Source organism: Athene cunicularia (genome assembly GCF_003259725.1).
Source record: "Athene cunicularia isolate RWA chromosome 1 unlocalized genomic scaffold, athCun1 chr1_part1, whole genome shotgun sequence".
Classification (NCBI taxonomy): Eukaryota; Metazoa; Chordata; class Aves; order Strigiformes; family Strigidae; genus Athene; species Athene cunicularia.
The window spans coordinates 54,232,782-54,258,278 of NW_020799091.1; the positions used below are offsets into that span (position 1 = coordinate 54,232,782).

A 25,497-nucleotide genomic window follows, 5' to 3' on the forward strand; every position below is an offset into this window, starting at 1 on the left:
AAATGCATATCCGTTCACTTAAATGTTTGGGTAGTATAGATGGCAAACATTAATAAATCAAATTGACCGTTGTCACTAATCCAGGAAAAGCTGTGGCTTAAGAAAATGTTTTCTGGTGCCTTGCTAAGCTCAGACATATCAGAGAGACATCAAATGCAGATGCCAAGCTAATATAAAGAATGTGCAAGTGTCAAATATTTGCAATATGATGTAAATGCAAGAAAAAAACCCTGGAATTTGACTCTGCATGAGGAATTATATTGTCTTATAAGCAGAGAGACAATGACCCACTTTTGTGCAGCTCCACACGATGGATGGCGCTCACTTTTGAGATCAGCTTCACCTGTCCAAGCCCGACCCATGGGAGGGACTGCAGTGCTAAGCAGCCCACAGGGGCTCTGGGGATGGGGTTAATGAGGAACCATTAAAAATGTGAGGGGCTTGGAGAAGGGACTAGCCTACTGCAACAAGCCAGCTTTGATTTTTCTAATTACCACAAATAAATTATTTGATGAGATGATGAATATGGGAGAGAGAGGAGAGGAAAATGGAAGAAGTCCAGAAGCCAGAGAATAACAGAATTAAGAGGAAAACTATGAGCTGAGTATCAGTAAAAATATCCTTAAAGTGAAACAGATAAAGATGCCAAGTCCTGATTTTATTTTTTGGGATGAAGTTTCTCTTTCTTGGCTTTTTTTTTTTTAAAGGTTAATTATTTTCTTCAATTATGTATTTATTCAGTTTTGGCACAGACATTAATTAATACAAAACAATCAATATAATTAATATAAATACTGAAATTCCTCACAAACTCTTAATTAGATATTAAAAACTTCCATCTTTTAACTGTAACCCTGACTATACTTAAAACAACTGAGGGTACATACAATACAGAAGGTGAGTACATGGGACAACTATACGTGCTACACTTTTTGTAATGCTTTTAACAAAAAAAACAGCTAGGTTTAAGCCTCATTCTACCTTCTCCCACTGTTATATGAATATTAATAAATAAGTCAGAGGAGGATGAAATAGATATATTTGTAAAGCAAGGCAGAAAGAGGCAAAAGAACAAGGCAAGCAATGTGGAAGAGAGGAGGGAGACTGCAGTAGTCTCCAGAGGGACCAGAAGAGGTGAAATCTCTGAGCACCCCTCAGGAGAAAACATACAGCTGAGACAATCTTGCACTGCAATGCAAACACACTAGAAATTCTTTGCCCAACTGTTGTGAAGCTTGGAACACTTTGTTTCCCAATTCAGCAGCCCTCAGTGTATTTATAATTACAGTGCCCTGAAATGTTGAAATATCTGGGGGATACCTCCCTAAAACAATTTCAAAAATCCTTAACCATCCCACAGTCACAACTGAAAACTAAGGGATTTCTTATCTAGAGCAAGCTGCTCCACTACACACTCCATGAAGTATAGAAGGAAAAAAATCTGACATTCCCTGGCTGCAAAATGAATTTACTGGAACTTGTCGGGCAAATGCAATATTCCAAGTGTTCGTTTTGTTGTTCAATAAATTCCCATTCCCATTCACTTTGCTCTTTAAAAACTGCCCTTTCCTTGCTTCCAAATGAAATAAATTGTGGAATATTAGAGAAAAGTAGAGGGAGCAATTTTGTGCACTGCTACTAGAGATGTGCTTTCCAGATAAAAACCATACCGATATTGAATGACTGATGGTAACTAAGGCAAAAATGAGCATGAGACAGGCTGTTGTGATGAGCTGACACAAATTCATCTGTCTGAATAACACAATTAAGTATACATCAAAAAAACATGACTAGCAATCCCCAGACCAAGCTAAAAAATTTAGATACAGGCAAGATTGAAATGAAAAGTACCACTTTTTTCCTTCTTTCTCAGTTTCACACAGAAATAGACCTTTTATCTTTCTGTTTGTCTGTCCTAGCGCAGCCACCAGGGTATACTTCTTTTCTACCAGCAGATAGACATAGTATAAATGAACACTGAGCTCTGTCAACTCTCTCTCCATATGTCATGTCCCTGATCAAATGTTTGTAGTTGGGAGGTTACATTTCAAAACAACAAATTCTACATTAAAAACAAATGCTTTCGTTTATTTTAATTTTTTTGCCAAATCACGAGACTTCTAAGATTACACATGCAAAGTGTTGGAGGGAAAAGAAAAGGAGGTAGGAAAGAGTGTATTTGGCCTGAATAAAAGGATAGGTTTTCCTTCTTTTAAAAATCCAGCTTTTTCTTTTCTCAGGAAGGATTGTGCTTTGCCTTCACAAGTGGTATTTTTCAAAGCTCCAAGCTGAATTCTAAATCCACAGGGTTTGGCACACTGAGTGGATGTACACAGCTGCAGAAGAAGCAGGCTTTCTGTATTTTGTTGAAGCTCCTATCTCCAGGCTCAGGGAGGAGATGAGCTGTCTTGGGATGTGACACGAATCTGAACAGTCTTAGGGCTGCTCTAAATGAAGCCATTTGTTCACATCTCTGCTGGACAGCTATGCCATGGGGACCAGTGAGAGTGTAGCATGCCAAGCTAGAGTGCACCTGCTAAGCATGAAGCCAGTTGTTGATGTAGGTCCTAAGGACTGCAACTAAATTTGATGTGCATCTGCAAGGGCTGAGCACGGCAGTTCTCCTCACGATGCTCTCACTGTACACAGCCAACGAAAGCAACACAGAAAGAAGCAGCTCTTTGGCAAGGTCTCCCTGCCCTGAGCAGACACTGACCATGGGATGGTAGGACACAGCAGCATGAAAGAAAGTGGAAGAATTCGTTGAGTTTGAAAGTCCCCAATAAAAATGAAAAAGAAATCCAGCAAAGTACGTTTAATAAGCACTTCAGGCTTTATTTGAAATTGGTGGAAAGCAGCCTAAAAGAAGCCAGTCATCAGCCTTATTCCCAAAAATGACAGCTTCTGAGCATGTAACGTGTTTAGTAGCTTTTCAGTTAACTCAAGCAGAGGAGGCAACTATGAAACTGTTACAGATATTTGAGCAATAACACCTCCACATAAAAATTAAGCTGCTGAAAGATGCTTTCAAGCAAAAGGCACCAAAAATGAAAAGCCAGTGAAACCTCAGGAGACCTTCTTCTGAGGCAGAAATGCAAAAATCTGCTCTAGAGACTGGATGGACCAAACACTTAGAGATGGATGGCAGGGAAACAGTCCTGGAAGCAGCCTGGAATGCAGCAATGAAATCACCAAGTGAAGGGAGCCACAAAAGGGGACTTTGTGGCCACACCACTGAACATTTAAGCACCTGTCTCCCACAGGCATCTAGCCACATAATGCAATTCACCATATCCAAAACAGACAGCTGAACTCTTAGCTACATGACCGCAGAAAATCAGAAACCACTTTAGGAGACTCACCATGGGCAGAACCACAGTGCTGAAAAAGGAGCTTTTTAATCTAGTCTGTGAGAAAGCCTGACAGCAGACCTAAGGGCTGAAAAGACTTCATCTGAGCTGGATATCAAGTGACTACCTCCTTTATCAGGCACTTGGAAGTGCTGCCAAGAGCAATGGTTGGAGTCAGCCCATGCTTTCTTTCCATCCTGCCTGTTGAAGTTGCTCCAGGGTTCATGGGTTTGTCAACAGGCCAGAGACAGCAAGGTGGTGAAGGGAGGAGAGACAAACAGAGAGGAATCATCTGCTGTGGATGAGACTTGACTGCTTATTTATTCCCTTTCTTCTGAATAGCTTGGTATGTTCAGGTCTCTCACTCTCATCGTCCCATCTGTCCTGGCACAAGGATGAAGGGGGAACACATGGTGATGGTAACATCAACATGAATGCAGACAGGATTGGTGAAGGAGATCGGGACAGGCAAAATGAACCAGACCTGCAGACTCTGCAGTTAGGTGCATACCTGGAGCTTTCTTCTCATATTTCAACCTTGGAGGGTGCCCTACTAGTATCGGAGCACGACTTTGGATCTGTACAGTGCAATGGTTTATACTGGCTTAATCTGAAACCCAGTGTAGAGGTAACTTTTCATGTCCATGGTCTTTCTGTCATTAGGAGAGGGGGTGAACGCCCTCTCACAAGAAGAGAGAGCTGGTGAGAGCAGATGCCAGCACTGGTACCATTTGTCCTGGCCACCCAGGTCTTGGAAAGCCTAGTTTTAGCAAAGAGCTCTGGGTAAATTAGTATCTCCTTGTAGCTGTGTCTCAGCTGCAGGAACTCTAAGTAGAGCAGAACCATAAATGAAGCTTTGTTCATAACCTGACTCTCCAGGTAGCTGTGTGCAGAGGACTTAACTGGCTGCATACACTGCATAAAGGGCCAAAGAAGGTACTTTAGGAAGCTAAGTTTCCCTTCCTAGTTGTCATTAGGCTACATGCCTGATTCTGTGTGTATCTTCACTATTAAATTTAGCTGATAGTCTTTGAATCTGCTTCTTTCTCTTTTCCTCCCCTTGCAAGCAGAGGCACACAACGCCTTTCCCAAAAGCAGTGTAAAGTAAGGAGTCAACAGAAGCATGAGGTCAGCAATGGCACTGCAACTTCCAGTTTTATTACACACCATAAGATGTGCTTGCTTTACACTGCTTTACACTGCTGGGGCAGAAGCAGAACAGATTCCTTTTCAAACATTTAGCTAAACAGCCAGCAATGGGATTTAATTTAATTCAGAAAACAGGTCGTCACTAATTCCTTCAGAGAATTTTCGTGATAGTAATTTGCACAAAGGCACAGGCCATGACTGACAGAGAGGATGTGGCTGCCACCAGTTTACTACAGAGTCAAAAAATTAGGCACCTGACCCATTGGATGACTCAGAGAGAGCCATTAACTGCCGACAGATCCAGTACAGCCAATTGAGAGAGGAATTAACTAGTGACTACAGAGAATTGAACTCCTCAGAAAGATTATCCACACAAAAGCCCTACAGGCAGAGCTAGAAGCTGCAGAGGTCTAGCTAACAAAAAGACTGAGAAAGGGATGATTTTGAGCAGTTCTTGCTCTCCAGAGCTTAAACACCTTATTTGCAACTGCGTGGTATATGCTCCTGTGTGATTCAGAGCCTTTTGTCAGAAGAAAGCCAATGCAGCAGGAATTATTTTCAAGGGGGGGTGGGGGCGGTATTGGGGATGATTACACCGTTCTCAGCTTGAAGTCATTCACGAGTGCACCTCCCATCTGCCAGCAGTGTGCCTTGAGTGACCTTTTCGTGACCACGGAGATGGATGTGCTAGTCCCTCCTCCTTCCCGCCCTGGGCTGGGCTGGATGACTGCTCAGTTATGAATGTGAGAGGAAAAAGCGATGGGCAGAGATGGTCCATGGGCATCAGTGACCCGTGTCCAGATGGGCACTGCCCTCCCTGTCCCCATTTCGGTGCCCACGCTGAGCCCAGTGTGAAGGCAGGGGCAGCCCAGCAGGCACCGCTCCATGTCCCCACTCCACACTGACTCCAGGAGCTGAGATGACACTTTGCACCGATTTATAGGACAAAAATCTCAGGGTGTCCTGGGCGCTATGGAGATCGGGGATGGTGTGTTTTCAGCATTGTTTCCCTCAGCTTAGGAGCCTGTGGGAGTCTGCCGTTTGTGTTACGGGACAGAAGAGTCCCTTTTCACCTCACCCTGGCAGTAGTAGCTTCCGTACAATTTATGCAACAATAGATTGCAGGTATTTACTAACACCTGCATAAACAAGCAACAACAACAACAACAAAATGCCTTTTCTGTAGTTTGGGATGAGTGGAATATTAAAACATGTAAAACCAACTTTTACAATCAGACTTGCCACAGGAGTTCCTCCAACAGTTCTGTAATGCGCCTACGATCAAATTTCTTCTTTTTTTCTTCCTTTTTAAGCATTTCATATGAAGTCTACCTTCTTCCTTTCACCAAGGACACAACTTTCCTTGGTTGCTAGACCAAGATTTTTTTTTTTTTAAAAAAAAAAAAAAAAAAAAAAAAAAAAAAAAAGGGAGAAAACAGCTTTCCGGTGTCACCAAGTAATTTTCCAGTAAGCCGCGAGAGGGCAGGCTTTTTTCAAATATTTTTACGAGCAACTATTAAAACCAGTCATAGTTTTAACGCCCGAATTACTAAACTAAGGCAGCGAGTGGAAAGAGTAACTGACGGATCTTTGACCCTAGGATTTTGTGTATGCATAGTATCAATCTAATCTCCTCCTTATTTTTCTTCTGGAAAGGAAAACACACTTCTACTCAATTTACAAATGAGAACTGAGCAACTCTCCCTAGTTTTGCCCACCTGCTTTTAGGCAAAATCAGTTCTAACAAGTTAACTGCCATGCTACATTTCTTACTTTTGTCCCCTGTCTCTCTCCTTCCTCTATCCCAATGCCACTGTCACTTGCCCACAACCAGGACAGCTTGCAAAGCAAAGACTTGGGACAGCAGTATCCAGACCTCCAAGGTGGTGAAGCCAGTTAGGCACACACTGCCTTGTGAGCCCAAGGAAAAATCTGATTCAACCTTGGAAGTAGCAGCCTAGCCTCTCTCCTAAACTTTGGCATTCGCATCACATGAAGGACAAAAAGGTCTCAATCTTCATCTAACAGCATCTCTCTAAATCAGTGTTTAGCAGAAACTGGTGCATGTAAAGACTCGTAGTGCTGGAAAGTGGCTGACATCTCCCCCTTGAGAAGGGCATGTGGAGACCTCAGACCTAGCTACAAAATGACACTGACCAGGGTCCAACTGATGTGACACATGCCCAAGCCAGGTCTCTGGAGACCTCAGTGGATGTCTTCAGCACCAGCAAGTAACGCTGGTCCCTGCACAATAAAAACCCCTGACAGGCAACCTGGATTAGAAGCTAGAGTGCTGAACTGAGTGAATGTAAAAAAAGTGCTTCAATCATTGACATCTTGGTCATGAGCCGGGACCAAGTGCACTGAGGCTCCCTAAAGGCACCACAGAACAGCAGAAACAGCAGGGGATCGTTGTCCACCTGAGCATGTGGTTAGAAAATCATAACTTTTCTTTGCCCAAAAAAGTCTGCAATTTAGAGTAAATTTTGTAAGTTACACATATTCAAAGACAAGTATATGTGAAGAATTACTGAGATTTTCTTTCTAGTTCACACAGTTAGTATTAAGCAGTCCTAGAAGAAATATCAGAAAGCATTACTAACTGGATTTTTTTATTCAAGGCTACAAAAGCAGTTTTTCTAAGACTCAGGACCTTACAAAATTAAAAACATGAGCACTCCATTAATGTAACATATTATGCATCAAATCTGACACAATGTGTTCAGGACTTCATTCGCTGTGTAAAAATCCTCTCTCAAGATAACATAGGAAAGCCACCCATATATGGTCCAAATCTATGTCTAAATAAATAAGATATAGGGAACATATAAAGGAATGTTTAAGATGGGGTCTAGGGAGTGCCATATCCAAACCTAATACCCTATCTGCAGACCTGGGTCATGAGAACTATCTCAGTCTTCAGTCCTGGGTCCCAGACTTTGGAAATTTAGGTCTAAATTCATGAAAAAGTGCAGCAGAGCCAAAACAGAGAAGGATGAACACCATTTTCAACTTCTGTCACAGGTCCCTAACACAGGTAAAACACAAGTGTATCTCTAGCTGTCAGGGAACTCCTGCTCTTAAATTTCAGAAGAATTTGAGTTTGGAGGTTTACCTACTGCTAACATAAGCTTGACTGAAATAACATATGGAATTGGTCGTGCTCCTAAAATAAAGTGTAACCAGGGGGGGTCCTATAGTGTTTTGTCAAACAGCATGAAACATTTTGAACCTTAAAAAAAGACTATATTAGTCAGAATATTTATTGATAACTGTAAAATAATATGTTATTCAACATATATGTAGAGTTAATAACTTTCAGCACATCTCTGAGCTGCTTAAGGAAATCAAGAACACATTGAGGTGAAAAATTATCTTGATTATTCAAGTTGGTTTTCTTCTATTTAGATTCTTAGTTGTCTTGATCTAAATCTATAGAGGATGACTTATAATTGTCACACACTCCAGATAATGTTTGGTGATAAGAAAAGTCTGGCCCGTCTTGGGCCTTGTACATGTGTACCCAGAGACTTCATATGTTACAATTAACAAGGTAACAGGAAAACCTGAATGAGAACAATGTAGTCAGCTGCCAAAGGAGTGTGCAATAAGGTCTCAGCTAAGATCTCAATAAGGCAATCAAGGACACTTCCTACAAGAATAAGCAACGAAACAAAGCAAGGGCACTACGCCTCTTCCGTGTACTTTTTGGGGCTGAAGCTCACATTCATCAGTGGTTCAAAGCCTCTTCTCTGCCTTTGGCGCTGGAACAGTATAAGCAGAAGAACAAGCATGGCCAGAGCTATTAGTGCCCCTCCAGTTGTGAATCCGACCATGGCAGCCCACACCTGGGATTCTTCAAGTGAACCTGGAAATAAGAAATGTCTGAAGTGAGGACATCATATAATTTCATTTCTTAAATCACACAGAAAAAAAAAAAAATATCCCACAGCCTGGTAATTTGATTACTTGTGTGGCTTAGAGACCCAGTGGCCACAGGGGAAGCTGGTACTGCACTGTGTAACCAACACACATACCAAAGTCAGAGACGTTTCCTGCCAGACAGTTCTACAGATGAATTTAAACTTCAACCCTTCCTACAAATTAAAGTGTTGAGAACTGGAAAGATTAACAGTACCAAGACAAAAAGACCATTCTCTTATCTAATCTGGTCAAAATAATTATGAATGATTTCAGCAATTCCTTCTATAATGACATTTCGGCATAGCTGTTTCCAAGTTATTTTGGTCAACAGAAAACACTCCAATTTTCCTATAGACTACAAAGCAGATGATTGTCAAACTTTTAACTGAAAACACTACTTAGTGTGGTTCTGCTGACCAGCTCCAGATCGCATCCTCTGATTTTGAACCACTTCTGGGGAACCACTGTCTTCTAAGATAATATTGCCCATTCTTACAATAACCCTGCTCCACTTGGCTAAATAACTTATTTTGTGTTCTCATTTATGCTTCCAGAAGCAACAACTGCCTGATGCCCTATTCTGAAAAATGCTACATATACCAAGATGGCAATAATTACATTTGATATATTTACAATAATCACATTTGATTATATTCACAAAAAACTCTCAGAAGGATTTTAGGTATTTAAAAGGTACTTGGACATAGAGGATGAAATCCAGATAGCTCAAGGAGATATCACACTGACTATATAATCTGCAGTCTCTGTCAACAAAAGAGCTGAGGGCAACCATGGCCAAATTCAGTAAGATCCCAGAATGAATTGTTTACCATTTTACCATCTCTCAAGTAAAAGCCAGCAATGTATTAGCTATGTTGATTACATGAGGCAGAATTAGCAAGTTATATGTTTAGATAAAAAAGAAAGATTTTAATGCAAAAAACATTATTCTCTGAACACTGATCATGCAGACAGGGATAGATATGCTGCTTCATAGTGAGATAACAATTTATTTAGGTGGGAGTTGAGAAGCAGCAGAACCACAAGCTGCCTTTGTTCCTCTCTGGGTACCTCATACCCAAGGGGCAGCAGCATTTCCAATGCAGAAGTAGGGGCAGTCATTCAGAGGGAGGAAAACTTAAACTCCAAAAAAGGGGAAGTTTAAACTTTCAGGGGAAATTCTGGGGACACCCCTGAGAAAAAGCTAGCATGTCTCCACATGTCAGGGCTGCCCTGCATGAATGCAGCCTGAGGACAAGGTTTTCAAAGTTTTGCAGCCTCTAACCTTTAAACAGTCTCCACAGATTAAAACCACAGATACACAGTAAGCATTTAAAAGAAATTTCTGGCCACATCGATTAGATAAGAACCTACTGCCTCTCAAAGGAATACTGAGGTAGAGAAAGAAACTGCTCAGATTTAATCTTTGGTAAAGCAGCTGAAGCATGGATACCATTCCTTTCTTACACTTGTGCCTTTTACAAATATTTGTACTTCGTGTTGCAAATTTTGGATTTTGTGCATAAATACTTTGATTTCTTGTTTATTATCTTTATCTGATCCATGTCAAAGGTAATTTCAAACTAATAGGCAGACTCTAAGGCACAGCATACCTATGGGCATGGAAAATCTTTAAAACTGGCAGTTTATAACACAAAACACCCAGGTACATCTTTCCTGGTTATCTAAAGATTAATGTAGTTCATCTCTAATGAGTGTCATGGTACAGTATTATTCAGGACTCCGCAAAACAAGTACTTTCTAATGACTGGCATTAGTCAGACAAACTCTCCGGAAGAATGCCTGACCTCTGACAGGTTAAAGGATCCTGTAACAGGCTTAAACAGTGCTAGGAGCAGGAGCCAAAATCAAAGACTCCCCAACTCCAAAGGAGCACCATCATCAATGCTGGAGCAGTTCAAGTAGATGCATTTTGCAACAGAGCAAACTAAATATGTGCACACTTGTAGTAACCACAGTTTACATGGTGAGTTATAACTACCTGCACTACAATATGTGATTGCTAGTGAGCAAGTGAATAGACCCATACATTTTGTGAAAGGTGCCTTATTTTCCACAGGCCCATGTCATTGAAAATATGGTGAGCTGTCTCATCGCTTGGCCTAGAACAGCCTCCACACCTCTTGAGACATACCTGGCAAGTCAATGGCATAAGTGTAGCCAAGCTGCTCTGCAGTTTGGAAGAGTTCATTGTTGGTCACAGGAGGGAAAAAAGGGACCATATTATACAGTCTGTTGTGACCAATGGGGGCCAGCTCCTCAGGCCAGGCATTGTTCGAGGGCTTAAACCGCTTCATCCACTCATCAAAGATGGCATCAGTAAAGGAGTGAAGAACCTGCAAATCCAGGCATGGGCACACATTTACTAAACTCTGTCAGAACTCTTCAGCATTTAAAACACTTCCATCTAAAGTGACAGCAACTTTTGAAAGAGAAAGAGGGTAATCTAATTTAGGTGCGATTTACAGAATGGGAAATCAGGAAAACTCATGAGCATGGGACATTTTGCTATAAACATCCTTGTTGCTGCTTGTTCATAATAAGCTCTTTCTCCAGACAGTTTAATATCAGCTAGCATTGAATGGGCAGATCTGACCTCTTGGGTGAGGGCCCACTGAGCTCATACAGGTGAATGTACTTCTCAAACGTATTTTAATCTCTCTCATCTCTGAACAGGTATGGAAAATTGCAGAAAAATGATTCCTTCATGCTCATCTTAGAGCATGCCACCAGATCCACAGCTCCAGGTACCCGTGAATTTGGTCAGGTCTGGCCCAGTGAGATGATAAGTCTATAAAGCACTAATACAGGAAAGGTGCTTCAGACAACAATTTGGGGCAATTCAACTTACTTTCTGATGTACTCATGTTTTTTAATTACAACCCTGGAAAAAGCTTAGAAAATATCCTGTAGAAAATAATCTTGTCTATAAAAATACAGCTTACTGAAATGAAGATTTCATTGTATAAGAAATGCATGTAGGAATTCAAGAATTATTAAGGAAATAAGCTGGAGAACCACTACATAAGTATTTGGACTAATTTCTCCAACAAAAGATTGCAAACTTAAAGGTAAGAAAGAAATTAGTTGTATTCTAATTTCTGTATATAATCATTGTGGTTTAATCTAACAAAGAGGAAAAGAAATTGCCATTAACTTATTAGGAGAGAAAGATGTGTAAGCAGATTTAACTCTTGGCTTTTCATTTGCACATTGCTGTTTGTGCTGCTCATTGCAGTGCAGCACTGCGCTACTGCATCAGTGAAATCACATTATTTCTATTTTCCAGGAGACCCTCGAATTAGATGGTCTTCCTCTTAGCTTGTGAATTTTGAAACACAGACACAAACTACTCAGTCTATTGCTCTAAAATAACTAGCCCCACTTTCAGTTTATCTTCTTGCTGTAAAATTGTCTGGTATAAGACACTAAGTTTAGGTAGCACCTAATGAAAGGATTCAGGGCAACATGACTTGGAATAGCAGCTCTTCTCCCTAGAAACTTATATTTTACAAATTGCCATGAGATTTCTTTCCTCTCTATTTGACTGTTATGCAGGTGTGGCAGTGTTCAAGAAAACATTAAAGATTTCTCTTTTTCTGTTTAAAGGACTTTTTAGGGAATTCACTTCTGTTCTGCAAATCTCTGGTGAGACAGCTAACTTTGAGCCACAGTCACTGCCACTCATGCTGGGGGAAGACATACCACAAAGATGGGATCGTTGGCTGCTGAATGAGGGAGAACGTTGGTCCCATTCAGGAAAGAGTGAGCCAAATTATGAAGGCTCAGCATTGGAGAGTTAAGGGCTCCACCCAGTTTATCGAAGCCCTCCAGCGCATTCCTGTAGATGGGTAAAAGCAGCATCAAGTAACAAGATTTTGCTGACAAATGAGCACACAAAGAAAACCCATGACCCAGCCAGCTCTGGAGGAGCCGACAGACAAACCTGAAACTGAAACTGGAATTGCGGAAAAAGGGAGGGCTGTCAAACACCTGCAGGGAGAGGCACCTCCTGACATCCTCCATGGTGGGCAGCCGCTCACTGGAGGTCCCAGGCGGCCTCCGCCGCAGCGGCCCTTCATCACTCCCGTTGCACAGAGTGACCAGGCGGTTGTAGTCATCCAAGCTGAGTGTGAAACAGAAAGCAGCGCAAGTCAGAAGAAGGTGATGACTTGTTGGCCTTTTCTCCCATAGTAGAAGAGACTGACACCTCCTGGGGTATCTCAGTTCACCTCCCATGGCCTGGGAGCTGAATTTATTGCAGGACTGACACCATGCCCTGGCTTCCTGTGGCTCTGTGTCCTCTGTGGACCATCAATCATTTGGACCAAGTGTTACCAGGTTCGTTGTCCACAGAGAGAGGATGATTTAGAAAGGCAAGCACAATTTCCTTCATGACTTCTCCCCTCCCAAGGGCTTTGGAAGAACATTTTTTGCGAGACAATCTAAAACAGTCTTTTGAATTTTGAGTTGACAGACTTTCAGTCCTGAGTAAGGACTACTTTTTTGACTCTTAACAAAAAGGGAAAAAAAAAAAACAAGGAAAGTCCTACTGTGGGGTGGGCTGAGAAAATGCAAAGAATGACATAAAACAGGGTTTCACTTTCCATCCCTCATCCCCTTTAGAGGAAAAGCAACTGCAATGATTGCATCTTCTTTTTCAGGGCCTGAAGGATATCCTGCTTTGCAGGGGTTGCCCACTAACTAATGGGGAGTCCTTTACACCAGGGATAGAAAGAGGGAAGGAGGAAGAAAAAAACAGTGTAACACTTGTGAAAAAATTCTGTGCTATTCAGTATGAAATGAAACAGCATTTTCAGAAACTCCTGAAGTAAACAAAAGCCCTTCTCTGTTTAATCTTGGCAAGGCAAAAGTTTAGTCACTACACTTTTCAAGAAAAAACAAAGCCTTATTTATTGTTGAGAAAAAGTAGGGGCAAGATTTAAAGCCAACTGGTGCCTAAAGCTAGAATTTAAAGTAGTTCTTTAGGTGCCCATAGAAAGAGGCTCTTTTGAAAAGCCCTGAGCTTTCAGTACCTTCATCTGACTGACTGCACGCTGCCCCGGAGATGACTGAAGAATGTTATATGAATATTGTAACGAGTAGCATCTTATGTCATAGCACCCCAATCCCGCATGTGAATCTCCCATCAAAGCCCTGCTTTCACCCAAATCAGTATATGCCTACAGAGAGCTGTCAGCAAGCTCCTGGCTGTCTCTGTGTTGTTTTCCATGTGAAATCTCAGTCACTTCAAAGTCAATCCCCAAACTGCACTAAATATATCAGGGTTAAGGTCTCACCCAATAAAAGGGAACAGATTTTTCAGCCTATTTCTAGCTTCCTATATGCCAAAACAGTTTTCTGTTTCTGCTGCCAAAATCAATTGGGTGTTTGTTAGAGAACCGACACACAGGCATTTCTTCTTTAAAAAGATACTTGCCAATGTGCAAACTCTTCAGACTTTTGGCAGCCTCAAATTGGCTGAATTGACTAAAATCCTGTACCAAAAGAATCATCTTTCAAAAATATACTTCCAGAATACCAGCGGAGAAAGTTTACACAGCACCATCTACACACAAACCAACCGTGATTCCCAGTTTTAAAAAAGACATCTTGGCTCTTTTTCTGCCTCTCGCTCACAGCGAGAGAGCAGTCCGTGCTCTCAATGCAGAATGAAAGCAAGGTTTGGTCAGTATGGGAGCTTGACCTAGATATTCTTGTACCTGTTACAAACTATTTGCCACCGGGAGAACCTGGAGTTCAGGCTGATCAGCCCTGGGTCATCTGGCCGCGATGCTCCAAAGAGCTGGTCCGTGCAGATGTCACACTCATTTCTACCCTTGGCAAAGTTCCAGTAGGGCAGCGCGAAGGAGTCGTTGCCTATCAGTCGCTGCAATGGACAGAAACGCATTAGCAGGGAATCACCTTCAAAGAGAAAAGAAAGGGACTCCTGCAAGTTGTTTCACTGGGTATTCACTTGGTATTTCACTGGATATTCTGCTTTTCATTCTGCATTTCAACTATATGCATTTCACAGTGATGCTTCAACTCCTTTCAAAAGATTGGGGGGTTAAATCAGTCCATGAGGACATTGTCATTAGTTATTCTACCCTTGGCCTGTGCTTCTTTTGGCCATGTTAGTCTTCCTACCAACTCAGAGATTGAGCATGAGTAGAGATGAATCAAGCCTTAAGCAACTAAGAGGCTTTCTGAGTGACGTAAGTGGGTAATGTGTAAAATTGTGCATGTGGTTTGCTTTTGCTCCAGAAAGGCTGGCCCTGGGGAAGAATCTGAACTTGTATGAATAGAGGAATACAGTGCAATTGCTTGTGCTTGTTAGATACGATTTCATGCAAGATCCTGCAGCTATTTTGATACCAACCATTTTCATTAGAGATCTGCAAGGCTGAAATACAGTGACATTGCCAATGTAGAAGTAATACAAATGGAAATGAGTCAATGCTTTTGCAACTGACTGTTGGGCACATTAATATATTTCTTTAAAAGATGTATTGCTGAATATATGTATGTATTAAATGTATAATGTGTCACATTTAAAGGGGGTAATATTTAGAGTTGCTTTCATTGGGATGGTATTTTCAACATCAGCAGGCAGTATCTGTTACCAAGTTTTACATGTAGGTGCTGCTTTGATTTTATTAATAGTGTTAATTTACACCTTCTGTCCTCTGTTGTGGAGATTAAGAAAAAAATCTCCATGATAACCTTCACGTCATTGTTCACAGTGAGAAACTGTTCAGTCCACAGTATCTTGAAAGCATTAATTTCACTTTAAACAAAAAAAGATTAGTGAGCAAACACTCCTGGGAGTTTGGGTAAGAATCTATCCTAGGAAATAGCTTTGGCTGGCTCGACAAATTCATGTAGCAAAAGAGAGAAGTTGCATGAGGAAAAAGAAAGGCTGTTCAGCTAACCTGCAGGTCTCTCTCCAGCAACAGCAAATGGTACCTATGCCAAGTAACAAAGGCAGGTCCTTGATGGGAGAAATCAATACCTGTGAAGGGGCGGCCAGGTCCTACAAAGGGAAGATGAAATAAGCACTTAGGCACCAAATGAGGCTCGAGTGAAAGACAGCACTTTCTTCTTTTGCCTGGAGTAGAGTTAAACAAAAACCTGCAGCTCTAAACGTTTGGAAAGAGTGCACACATCAGAAGCTACAACACTTACACGGGACAAGTGAACAAAATCCTCTGTGGATATTCACTTCAGAGCTTCCCAAAAGTTCACGTTCCACCAAGAGTTAGATATTGTGAAGATTTCTTACGACTTTTGGTTTTGAGAAGCAGTCTTACTGTCTAAAATCTTAGCTTCTTGCTAATATGTACCACATCATTATCTCATTCTCTTGCTCAACTGCAGGACTTACACCATGTACCTAGCAGGAGAACCTCAGCATTTTCCATAACCTGCCAACAGTAATTCAACATCCTTTGCCAATTTTCTTCAAATTGTTATTTCTTGTATTGTGCTCTTGTTATTACACATGAGAACTAAGACACTCAAAGGCTAGAGGCTTCAAACTACATATAGATTTGTTAATCACTGCCGCAAGCTTCAACCCACATATGAATTTATTTATCACTGCAGCAGCACTAGAAGGTTGCCTCTTTCTCTTTCCACATGACTGTCCTGTCCCCTGAAGGACTTTTGCTCTTGTTAGGCCAGAGACTTCAGCCCTGCAAAATTAGAAGAGTGTCAGAAGGTCACACTGAAGAAAACCTGCTGCAGGGTAGCAGATATCCTCTAGCAAGCAGGTAGATATGGGCTGTTGAGCTTGCATGTAGGACTGCCAGGTAGAAAAGCTGTATTGGTGCCTCCTCTTGCGAGAGCTGGGCTTTCCAAAATGGGGCTGGCATAGGTACTTCTGTCTAGAAGAGCAATGAGGACTAGGAATCCAGATTTGGGAGAAAGCATGGGGTTAGATACCCAAACCTCTAACCTGGTTTGGTTTTAAAAGCGGGCTGTGGTTAGTCAGGCAAATCCCATTCTTAGTGACTTGCTGAAGGCCACAGAAAGCAGTAGCACTCTGGTCCCCAATGTCTCCACATGGTCTCTGCCTTCACCACCGTAGAGCCCCTTTCCCACTGCTGCTGCATCTACCTTGTCCTGTGGACTAGGAATGTCTTTTTGAAATCAGTCACTGCCTGACAGCACTTCAGTTCACTCAGTGGTGGAGCGTCTGAACTGCCTCCCTGGCAGACAGAAGATCTACCAGGAGTGTGGCTGGTGTGCTCCATCCACCATGGGGTGGGGGGACCAGACCGCAGCAGGTCTGAAGCACACCTCCCTCAACTGTGGATAGCCTCCAGCTTCTCACCACCAACTGTTTCACTCTGCAGATCTGCTCCTGCTGGGACTCACTGCTCGATGAAGTAGCACAGCTGTGTTAAGCATACTTACCTTTGCTCAGCAATGACACTTTTCACACTTTCTTTTACCTGCAGAGCCCACTGGATAAGAAAAGCACTAACCTAACAGTGTGTCTCTGACTGAGTAGTAATGAAGCCAAACAAAGTAGTTATAAATACTACAGTTGGCAATTTGCGGTTCCTCTGTGGTGGGACCAAGCAGACTTATCCAGTGCTGAGTCGCAATTACATAGTCTGGGTGAACAGTTGTCTTTGCACGGTCTAGAGCACTGAAGAACTGCTCTCTCTCCTCTGCTGTCAGGGAGTGGACATCCTTCCTGACAACCGCTGGCTTCCTCACGTTGCATTCGGGGCCGGTCCAGCCAAACTTGCAGTCACCACAGTTATAGCCAGCAAAGTTTCCTGAATCAAGAGGAGAGAGCAGTCATGACATTATGAATCAGGGAAAACTAACAGTGTCATACAGAAGAATTAAGAATTAATTCTCTTTTTCCCCAGAGATACCAGTTGCAGGAAGGGACAGCAGCTGAGCAGACTGGCAGCTTTGCTAATTGCCTAACCAGAAGGATGGCTTGCTTCCCAGAGCCACAGCAGGGCCAAGAACCATACTCAGCCGGTTGGGGAGGTGAAGTGCTGGGTAATAGGCTTCACGTCCCAAGGTGCTCAGAGCTCTGCAAAGCCCTCAGGCACGTGAGAAGTCTCACCAATTAAACACATGATGAAGTGCTTTGCTCCTTCCGAGATCAAACCCAAAAGAGGGTCTTTTCATGTGTATCCTTAAGTACAGAAAAAAATCCCCAAACAAAACAGTTCTCTTAAGGACAAAACTTGGGAAGAACTAATGTCTGTTAACAGTGTATCTAGGACACAACACAATCCAAGACAAGCACCAGGGGTGCTGCAGCTCACGCTTTAAGCATGATTAAATGGTACTGCAGTAAGAGCCTGAAAACCACTGCAGTACCATCATTCCCCGCTGGCATCGCTCCTAAGGCAAACAATCAGGTCCGCTCTAGGCTATTAGCTCAGACCCTCTAATGTGGTGGAAGAGCCCAGGAAAGCAGAGCTTGCTGTAAGCGTGGCCTCTCACTCACTGTGGCAGGCTGCCAGTAGCCGCATAAAGGCCCTGCTGCAGCTTGCTTTGCCTTTGTTGGGGAAGATGGGGAACAACCAACCATTCCTGTAGCAGACATCTGCCTCCTGCCTGCACATAGGCAGGCTGCTGCCATAGCAGTGGTGTAGGGCAGTGGGCACTGCTGCCAGGGGAAGGATGGAGCAGAGGGGCAACCAGGGGACCTCTGGGATCTCCACTCAGTTCTCCAAAAATCTGCACTATATGCCACCCTCCCTTCAACCCCATGTACACACTCACTCAACAACCACCACGTCAATCGTTTTCCAAAATGCCAGAAAATCTCACTGCTTCCCACACATATCATTACTGCTATGCCCAGGACAGGCTTCAGGCTAACATGGCGATGGGGAAATGGCTTAGGAAGTGTTCATGGATGAGCAAACTTCCCTAGGCCGTAGGGTTGAGTCTATGGGCAGAACAACATTTAACTCTAAAGTAAGATTTCAGATTGTCAGGGGTGACAGGGCTTATTACCAGTTTCAAAGACCTCCACAGTTACCAAGAAGGCTGTGTAACTTATGGCTAGCTCTAGGATAAGGGCTGATGAGCTCTAAACATTTGTGACACACTCCTGTGAGACCTACCAAAAGGACATGAGGACATGTAGGTTTGGAGAGCTTATGGTTACTTCAGAGGATCTGAGATCTGTAGGCTTACATGCTATCATGAAGCTTAGGACCAGTGCTAAGCTTAGGGACCACACAGATGAAGACTTCAACTAGGTTTTGGACCGTGCACAGCCTGATGGCATACCATGAGGACAGCTTCCAGGTGTATGGCTTACATTTTGTCCAAATGCAGGTAGAAGCAGCTGGGCTCAGCTGCTGTGTTCCAGCTAGGACAGAAGGCTTCCAAAGCCAGGGGTCTGCACTGGTTTAGGGGGATGAAGAAGTATGCCAGAAAAAAAACCAAGTAGTTTATAGTTTTATGAAAGAAATAAGATTGTGTGGATACATTATTATGAGGGCACAGGTTAAGATGGGGGGAAGCAACACAGAAGGTTGATTTTATCATGGTATTCCTGAGAGTCCCATCAGAAGACCATGATCGCTGTTGTGAATTTGGTGAGCTCCACTATCTGTATACTTGCTCATTCTTGACAACTCAGCTTAGTTATTAGGGCCCAACACATACTCCAGCCTGTACTGACCAGATGACAATTATCAGCAATATCTTGCGACATAGCCCATTTAGGCCATATAAATTGCACAAGTTTCAGTACATGGACCACAAACTTCTGGAAAGCAGCTGTTGTCCCCTCTTGCCCAAAGGTACAATTCAATCCTTTTTAAGAGAAGGGGGGTAAAGAAGGAATTAACCATGAAAAAATCTGTCAACAACCTTTCTAGAGATTGGCAGTCATGCTTCCAATTCAAATGACCCATCTACTCACAACACTGGATAAGCATCACATTGAAATATAGCACTAACAGAAACAAAGTTAGTGCAGGACCAGGTTTGTCCCATCTGGTCTTGGTACCAGAACAAGACTCCAGCAGTCACTTGTTGAGGCTTTGATGGTGCCTATTCCTCTCTCAGTGAGAGCCCTTTGAATCTACGCAGCTCTTGATGCCCAAGATCATTTTATGGGAGAAAATCCATATTTTAGGTATACTCTATGAGCCTCCTCAGACCGTGAAAAGAAATTTGCGAAGGCCTGAAATGCTGAGTCATCTTCATGGGAAAAGTGCTCTTCTCTACCTGCATGGCATCTGGAGCCAAGTGGACGAATGACTCCTCACTTGTTTCCCTTGGGTAGCTGCTGATTATACTCAATTGATGCTCTGCAGGGTTTTCTCCCTTAACCACCTAATCTATTAAGTAATCCACCACTCCACCAGACACTTTTCAAAGGGACATGAGCTATTACTGAGTAAGAAGGAGGACTGTAGTGAAGAAGAGACAGCAAACACGAGGAACAAATTTCCAAGCAGAGTGGTGTTTCACACTGCAGTATTTCTGCTTATTGTGTTGAATATTTTTGTAATGTCCTCAGGTCTATTTGGTAATGTTCTTCTTGTCAGAAGTGCACAACACTTCATGAAATTGAAAGTTGCTTTTTGTCATTTTCTTTCAACAGACTCCATGCATCATGGGACTGTCATTATGCAGCAGCTGAAATGGTGAGAAGCTGATGGAGGTCTGTGGGATTTCCCACATTGCAAACATGAATAACTGCAGTACTCAGACCCAGGTTTTTCATGTTCCACCCAAATAACTTTTTCAGCATTTGTTTCTAAAGCACTCTACCAGGCCACTGGTCTGGAAATGATGCACTGCTGTTTTCAGAAAGTTCATTTACTGCCTTGTAGAATTCCCACATGATAGCACTGTGAAATGTATATCCCAGTCTCTTACAACTTAGCTTCAATGTCTGCTATGCTGGTGATGGTGGACTTCAATGGTACAGCTCTAGGACACCAGAAAAAGTAATCTCATCAGGATATAGCACACAGCAGACATTTTCAGTAAGACAGTGAGATCCTTTCAAGATCGTTTTGAACACAGGAACTATAGGAACATGCAAGGATTCATGCCTTAGCATTTTTTTGCCTTCAGTGACTAACACATAGCAACTCAGTGTCCTACCTCTCTGAGGCTATGTCAGGGACAACAGAGATTATTTTCACCTCTTGTGGTTCCTAGAGAATATAGTGTGGGAGGCCATTGTGGCACACAGACAGGAGATCACGTCACGGATGTAGTCCAGATCCTCCCTGCTTGTTCCACTGCTTTCAGGAATGCCCATTGTACTGCTGCTGGGCAAGAAAGTAATTTGGGGTGTCTTCCCCACTAACCCTTTTGTCTGGAGATGGGATCACCTGCCTCGGGAGCCATCTTCTGTGCCTAAACTCACCATCATTAATGGTGCTCTTTCCTAGTCAAGTTGGTGAATCGGGCTGCTTCTGTAGGTGCTATGGCCATGCTACTTCTCCAGTAAGTCAGTCCACAGGCATGACACTGAGAAAAAGACAGTTCTTATGACACAACACTTGGTATGTGTTAATACACATCACTGGTTTATGCTAACTGCAGTTATCACATACCACTGTAGCTGCTCCTCAACCCCAGTCATTGCCTGAGCACACAGACAGGGATTTTTCTACCTCTGAGCAGTCACAGCATGTGGTTGGCCTTCAGAACTGAGCATCACACAAATTAATTACCACTCAGTGTCTTTTCTTCAGTAAAAATGAACCCATCCAACACTCACCATCTTCTGCCTTGTTGTACTGTACTGTCTCTCTTTCTTTCTTCCACAGAGACCAGCTTAACACACATCATTTATTGGATGGGGAGAAAGGACTCCTTTTCAGACTTCTTCAGCTATTGCATTAAAATAGGAGTTCCATTAGCTGTGAAACACCAGCAGACTGCAGTATCTCAAGGGTAGGATCAGGACTGCTACGTGTGAGACAAATGGTTACCTCTTCTGTCTCTTCTAGTTCTTCATTTGGACATACTGTTAGGCTTCAGGATGTGGAAGATCTGTACCTAGCACAGGCTTTAACATGGTCATCAAGGTATGGTTATAATTTAGTATTATACCACAGCCACTCTGCCCTACAATAAGTAAATGAAGTGTATTTTACAGCTACTTCAGAAGTTCATTTTTACCTAACGGAAGGACCATCATATCAGCTACATGGCTTAACTGACAATTTGTTTACAGTTTAACAATAGAATTTAAACCTTCTGCCCCCAACTTGATTATATATTGCACAGGAATGTAATAATTTTTTTTTTTTCCTCAGAAAACTTCTATGGAAAAAAAATAGAGTAACGTTCAGCACATGTCCACATGTTAACCTTAGGAAGTGGCAGAAAAAAAAAAGAATAATAATTATGTTTAACTCCTCAGAGAATTCAAACATTGTTTAATCACTGTTTAATCAAAATCTGTACTAGCAACCACATGACTGACTGCAGCTTTTTTTTTCACAATAATCTTTTGTACTGAGTTTTTAAAATGCTATAGCAGATCTGTATCACGTCAGTACAGTTTTAGCCTTTAGAACTCAAAATAGCATTTAGTTCATGTCTTCTAAAACAGTATTCTTCTAAACTAAATGTAACTAACTCACTGAAATACTGCTTTGTTGTGTAATTAGCTACATGTCAATTTTCAGGGTTAGACTAGTGCATCCAACATTTTGTCTAATTCAACACATACACCTTACTGAAAAACAAATTACCATATTCCCCCTCATATAGTACTGCACACTGTCAGGAACTGTCATCAGGTCGTTTCAGTTTAAGAATTTATATAAATTGAATTAATATTAGGCACACCCAAACAAATTGTAGTACACATATAATGGATTCAAAACTGAAACTGTACCTTTTGCCCAGGTCCTGGTACCATCACCTGCCAGCCCTGCAAGGCAGTCTGGGCTGAGGCTGCGGTTCCTGCTCATTTTAACCTTCCTTCAACCAGGGCTGCTGCTGAAAAAGGGTCCTGTTTCCTTACCCTGCCCTGAACTCACCTTCCTACTCCCTCCCTACTGCCAGCACTAGTGAACTGGTCTTATTAAAACCTGATCCTTTGGGCCAGGTTAGCCTTCAAGCACATCTCGTCCCTGAACTTGTTTTACCTTCACCATGTGAACACAGAAGCCCAGTCACAGCAGGGAAGGAGAGGCTGGAGGTGATGAGGAAAAGGACAGGATGTCCTCTGGCAGTTGTACAGGCCCATTTTGGATCAAAGTGAGCTGTAGACTTAGTTAACAACCCCGGGAAACACCCTGGCCAGACATCCACACATTTTCTGTTCAGAGAGATACATCGTGCTGCAAGGTACTACTCCAAGGGGAGTAAATCTCTGATCAGTTCAGTGCAAACTGATCCAGGTTCACTGTGCCATGATTAGCAGTGACAGAGGTTTGGACACAGCACTGAAATGTCCAAAACCCTGCAGAAAAAGGGACAACTCCAGGGGCAAAGAGGAAAACCCAAAAGTTTGCATGAGAGAAAACACTTTTTTGTCTCCATTGCCCTGAAAAAGTGCTGATAGTATCATGAACATAACAGTATTTTTAGGAAACTGATACATTTGAAGCCTTCTAGACACCTTATGCCACTAGGGATGTTTCTGGCCTTTGAAGCAAGGTTAGCAGACCCATCCATCCCTGTCCCCCCACCCCAGCATCCCTCTCACCTGTGCACTGACAGCTCTGGTTGAAGAACTTGAGGGGCCACCGTTCCCGGTCATCCACATTTCGAAGGGTGTAAGGGCCACTCCAGGGCTGAGTGTCTGCCTGCACCCCTTGACACTGTCCCCTGCCCTGCAGGGACCCACAGATGTTGCCTGGGTCCCTCCCCAAGGGTGGGCAGCAGCGCTTCAAGCGAAGGGCGTCCACTGTCATGCAGGCACGGGGGAATTGTGCCTGAGCCCGGGGGACACAGTAACAGCTCAGGTAGCCCAGCCCAGCCCAGAAGAGCCACCTCAGGGAGCCCATTACAGCAGGATGCAGGCTCTGCCTCTCTGCTGAACCTGAGTGAGCAGAGCAGGGAGATCTCCACCGTGGGACAACCTGGCCTTGCTGTGGCTCCGTGCCCCGGCCAACTGGGATAATCCCTCTTGCTGCTGAGGATGCTGGTGTTGGGTGTTTGTTTAATCCCAGTCTTTAATTGCCTTGAATGCAGTGAAAAAGACAGGCGCTTTGACTCTGCAGTGCCTGCACAGCAGCCACTGCTTTGAGCAGGGTTTATATAGAGGTTAGGAGAAGCCCTCATTAGAGGGATTAGCACAGCACAAATCCTCGTGTTTTGCACATGACATCAAGGGCAGATGCCAGTGTGAGAGCAAATTCTGCAGGCTCTGGCAGCTTGTCAGGAGAATGAATGCCTCGGATTTATTTCTCCAAGTCTTTCATAAGCTTTGAGAAATTGACAGTCTCATTTTAGCTGAGGTGGCTGGAGAAACACATTTTTTCTTTTAATCAAAAGCCTGTAAACAGATGATAAATAGAAGAGGAAACCCCTTTTTTCAGTTAATTCACTGCAAGATAATACTTTCCAGTGAAAGAATAGCCATAGAAAATAAAGTGGAAGCGCAGAGGATATAGGTGCATTATTAACAAAAAATAATAAACCTGGTAGTAACAGTTTGGGATGGAGACTCCACCTGCTGACTACGAAACTCCAGTGACTGTACTGTAAAAATCTGAGTGGCAAGGGAAAAAGGGTTCCCTTCTTAATAGCCTTTTTGCATGCAAAATAAATTATTTAATTGTTTTTAAAGGGTGAGTGGTCCTTGTTGGCTCTCTAATCCTTTCCCCATCATTACACCAGAGGTTGTTTTTGGACTGGTTTGGCCACTAGACTTTCAGAACTGTCACAGCTGAGCACTTATTACCCACCTGGCAGGAGACAGTCTGTAAAATCAATACACACACCAGACACACAGACAAGTGGTTTTGTTCAGGGCATCAACAAAATTACTTTTAAAAGCTCCTAGTATGCAGCAGCCCTTGCCCACAATGCAACTCCTATGTGCTAGAGGAATAAAATTAATAAATCAAAATAAAGTAGTTATAAGTCATGAGAGGAGTCTGAAGCAGTAGTTATTGGCTCAGCTCCACCATACTGACTAAAAACTGGCAACTCTCTCTGCTTCACTGAAAGCTTTCTCTACCTCCCCCGCCTCCCCACTTCTATAGTTTAGCCATTTTTTTTAAGTACGTATAATGAAAACAGCTGTCATTGTGTCTGTACTACTTGGTAATTTCATGGATGTTCAACCACACCATTCTGGCACAAGAAGTCTATTATCTATGCAGAAAATTTATAGCCATCATGCATCTAAGGAGTTCATCCACACTGCAGACACTGTCATCAGCACTTTCAGGTTCTCCAATCTTTACATAAAAAATTTATTACTTGCCAGACAAACTAAAATACGATTCTACTTCATTTATGGAAGCACAAAGCCAATTAGCAATACCACGTAGTCTGAAATGGGTTTCAACTCATCTCCCTTAGGATTCAGTTTACCTAGAACTGGCTTTTGCCTGCTGCTCTCGACACAACATGTGAAAAAAACAGAAAGTACGACTATCTGCTGGAAAAATATGATGAAGACACTGACTCAAAAACACTCTGAACAACACACCTCCCCATACTACTCAGCACCTGAATACACCTGTCTGGTGTGAGAAAGATCAATCTTTGAATTAGGTTAGACAATGTCTTTAACCAAAGTTATCAACATACCATCTGAAAGCAATTAAAGTGAACACACATATATCAGCATCACCAAAAAAACATCAAAAAATATGGATAGGATTCAGCTAGCTGATTAAACCCCTGAACTGATGTATCTATATGTAAAAATATGTGTCTATGCAACCATTATAAACAAAGCTGGCTCAGTTCAGACACCCAGAGGAAGGTAGCTACTGCCATTTGAGAGCCTATATGAGACAGAAAGAGTAAGCACAGAGAAAGGAGAGGTGTTGAGGGAGGCAGGCAAGACAAGGCAAGGAAAAGTGCTTCTAATGTAGCACATGATGAAGGTGAAATCTGT

The 25,497-nt window shown here is 42.6% G+C and overlaps 1 protein-coding gene across 2 annotated transcripts; it reads right to left on the reverse strand.

Annotated features, from left to right (window-relative positions):
• Positions 1-6,931: 6,931 nt before the first annotated feature.
• On the reverse strand, positions 6,932-23,636 carry DCT (dopachrome tautomerase). Of its 2 annotated transcripts, XM_026856844.1 has the most exons (8): positions 23,128-23,636; positions 16,937-17,236; positions 15,380-15,480; positions 14,168-14,334; positions 12,391-12,570; positions 12,150-12,285; positions 10,579-10,780; positions 6,932-8,367 (listed from the first exon to the last, which is right to left on the reverse strand). In XM_026856844.1, exons 1-8 carry the CDS (start codon positions 23,426-23,428, stop codon positions 8,186-8,188), a joined length of 1,569 nt encoding a protein of 522 aa, XP_026712645.1. In that variant the 5' UTR covers positions 23,429-23,636; the 3' UTR covers positions 6,932-8,185. The 2 variants fall into 2 exon arrangements, with proteins under 2 accessions (XP_026712645.1, XP_026712654.1); XM_026856853.1 differs by lacking the exon at positions 16,937-17,236.
• Positions 23,637-25,497: the final 1,861 nt, after the last annotated feature.

What these genes read in the sequence shown, in the direction of transcription:
- DCT (XM_026856844.1), bottom strand. Translation starts at nt 23,428, where the DNA reads ATGGGCTCCCTGAGGTGGCTCTTCTGGGCTGGGCTGGGCTACCTGAGC. An exon ending in CCAGAGCTGTCAGTGCACAG is followed by an intron (nt 17,237 to 23,127) that starts GTGAGAGGGATG and finishes CTCTTGATTCAG; the next exon opens with GAAACTTTGCTGGCTATAAC. An exon ending in TGGCAAATAGTTTGTAACAG is followed by an intron (nt 12,571 to 14,167) that starts GTACAAGAATAT and finishes TTTCACACTCAG; the next exon opens with CTTGGATGACTACAACCGCC.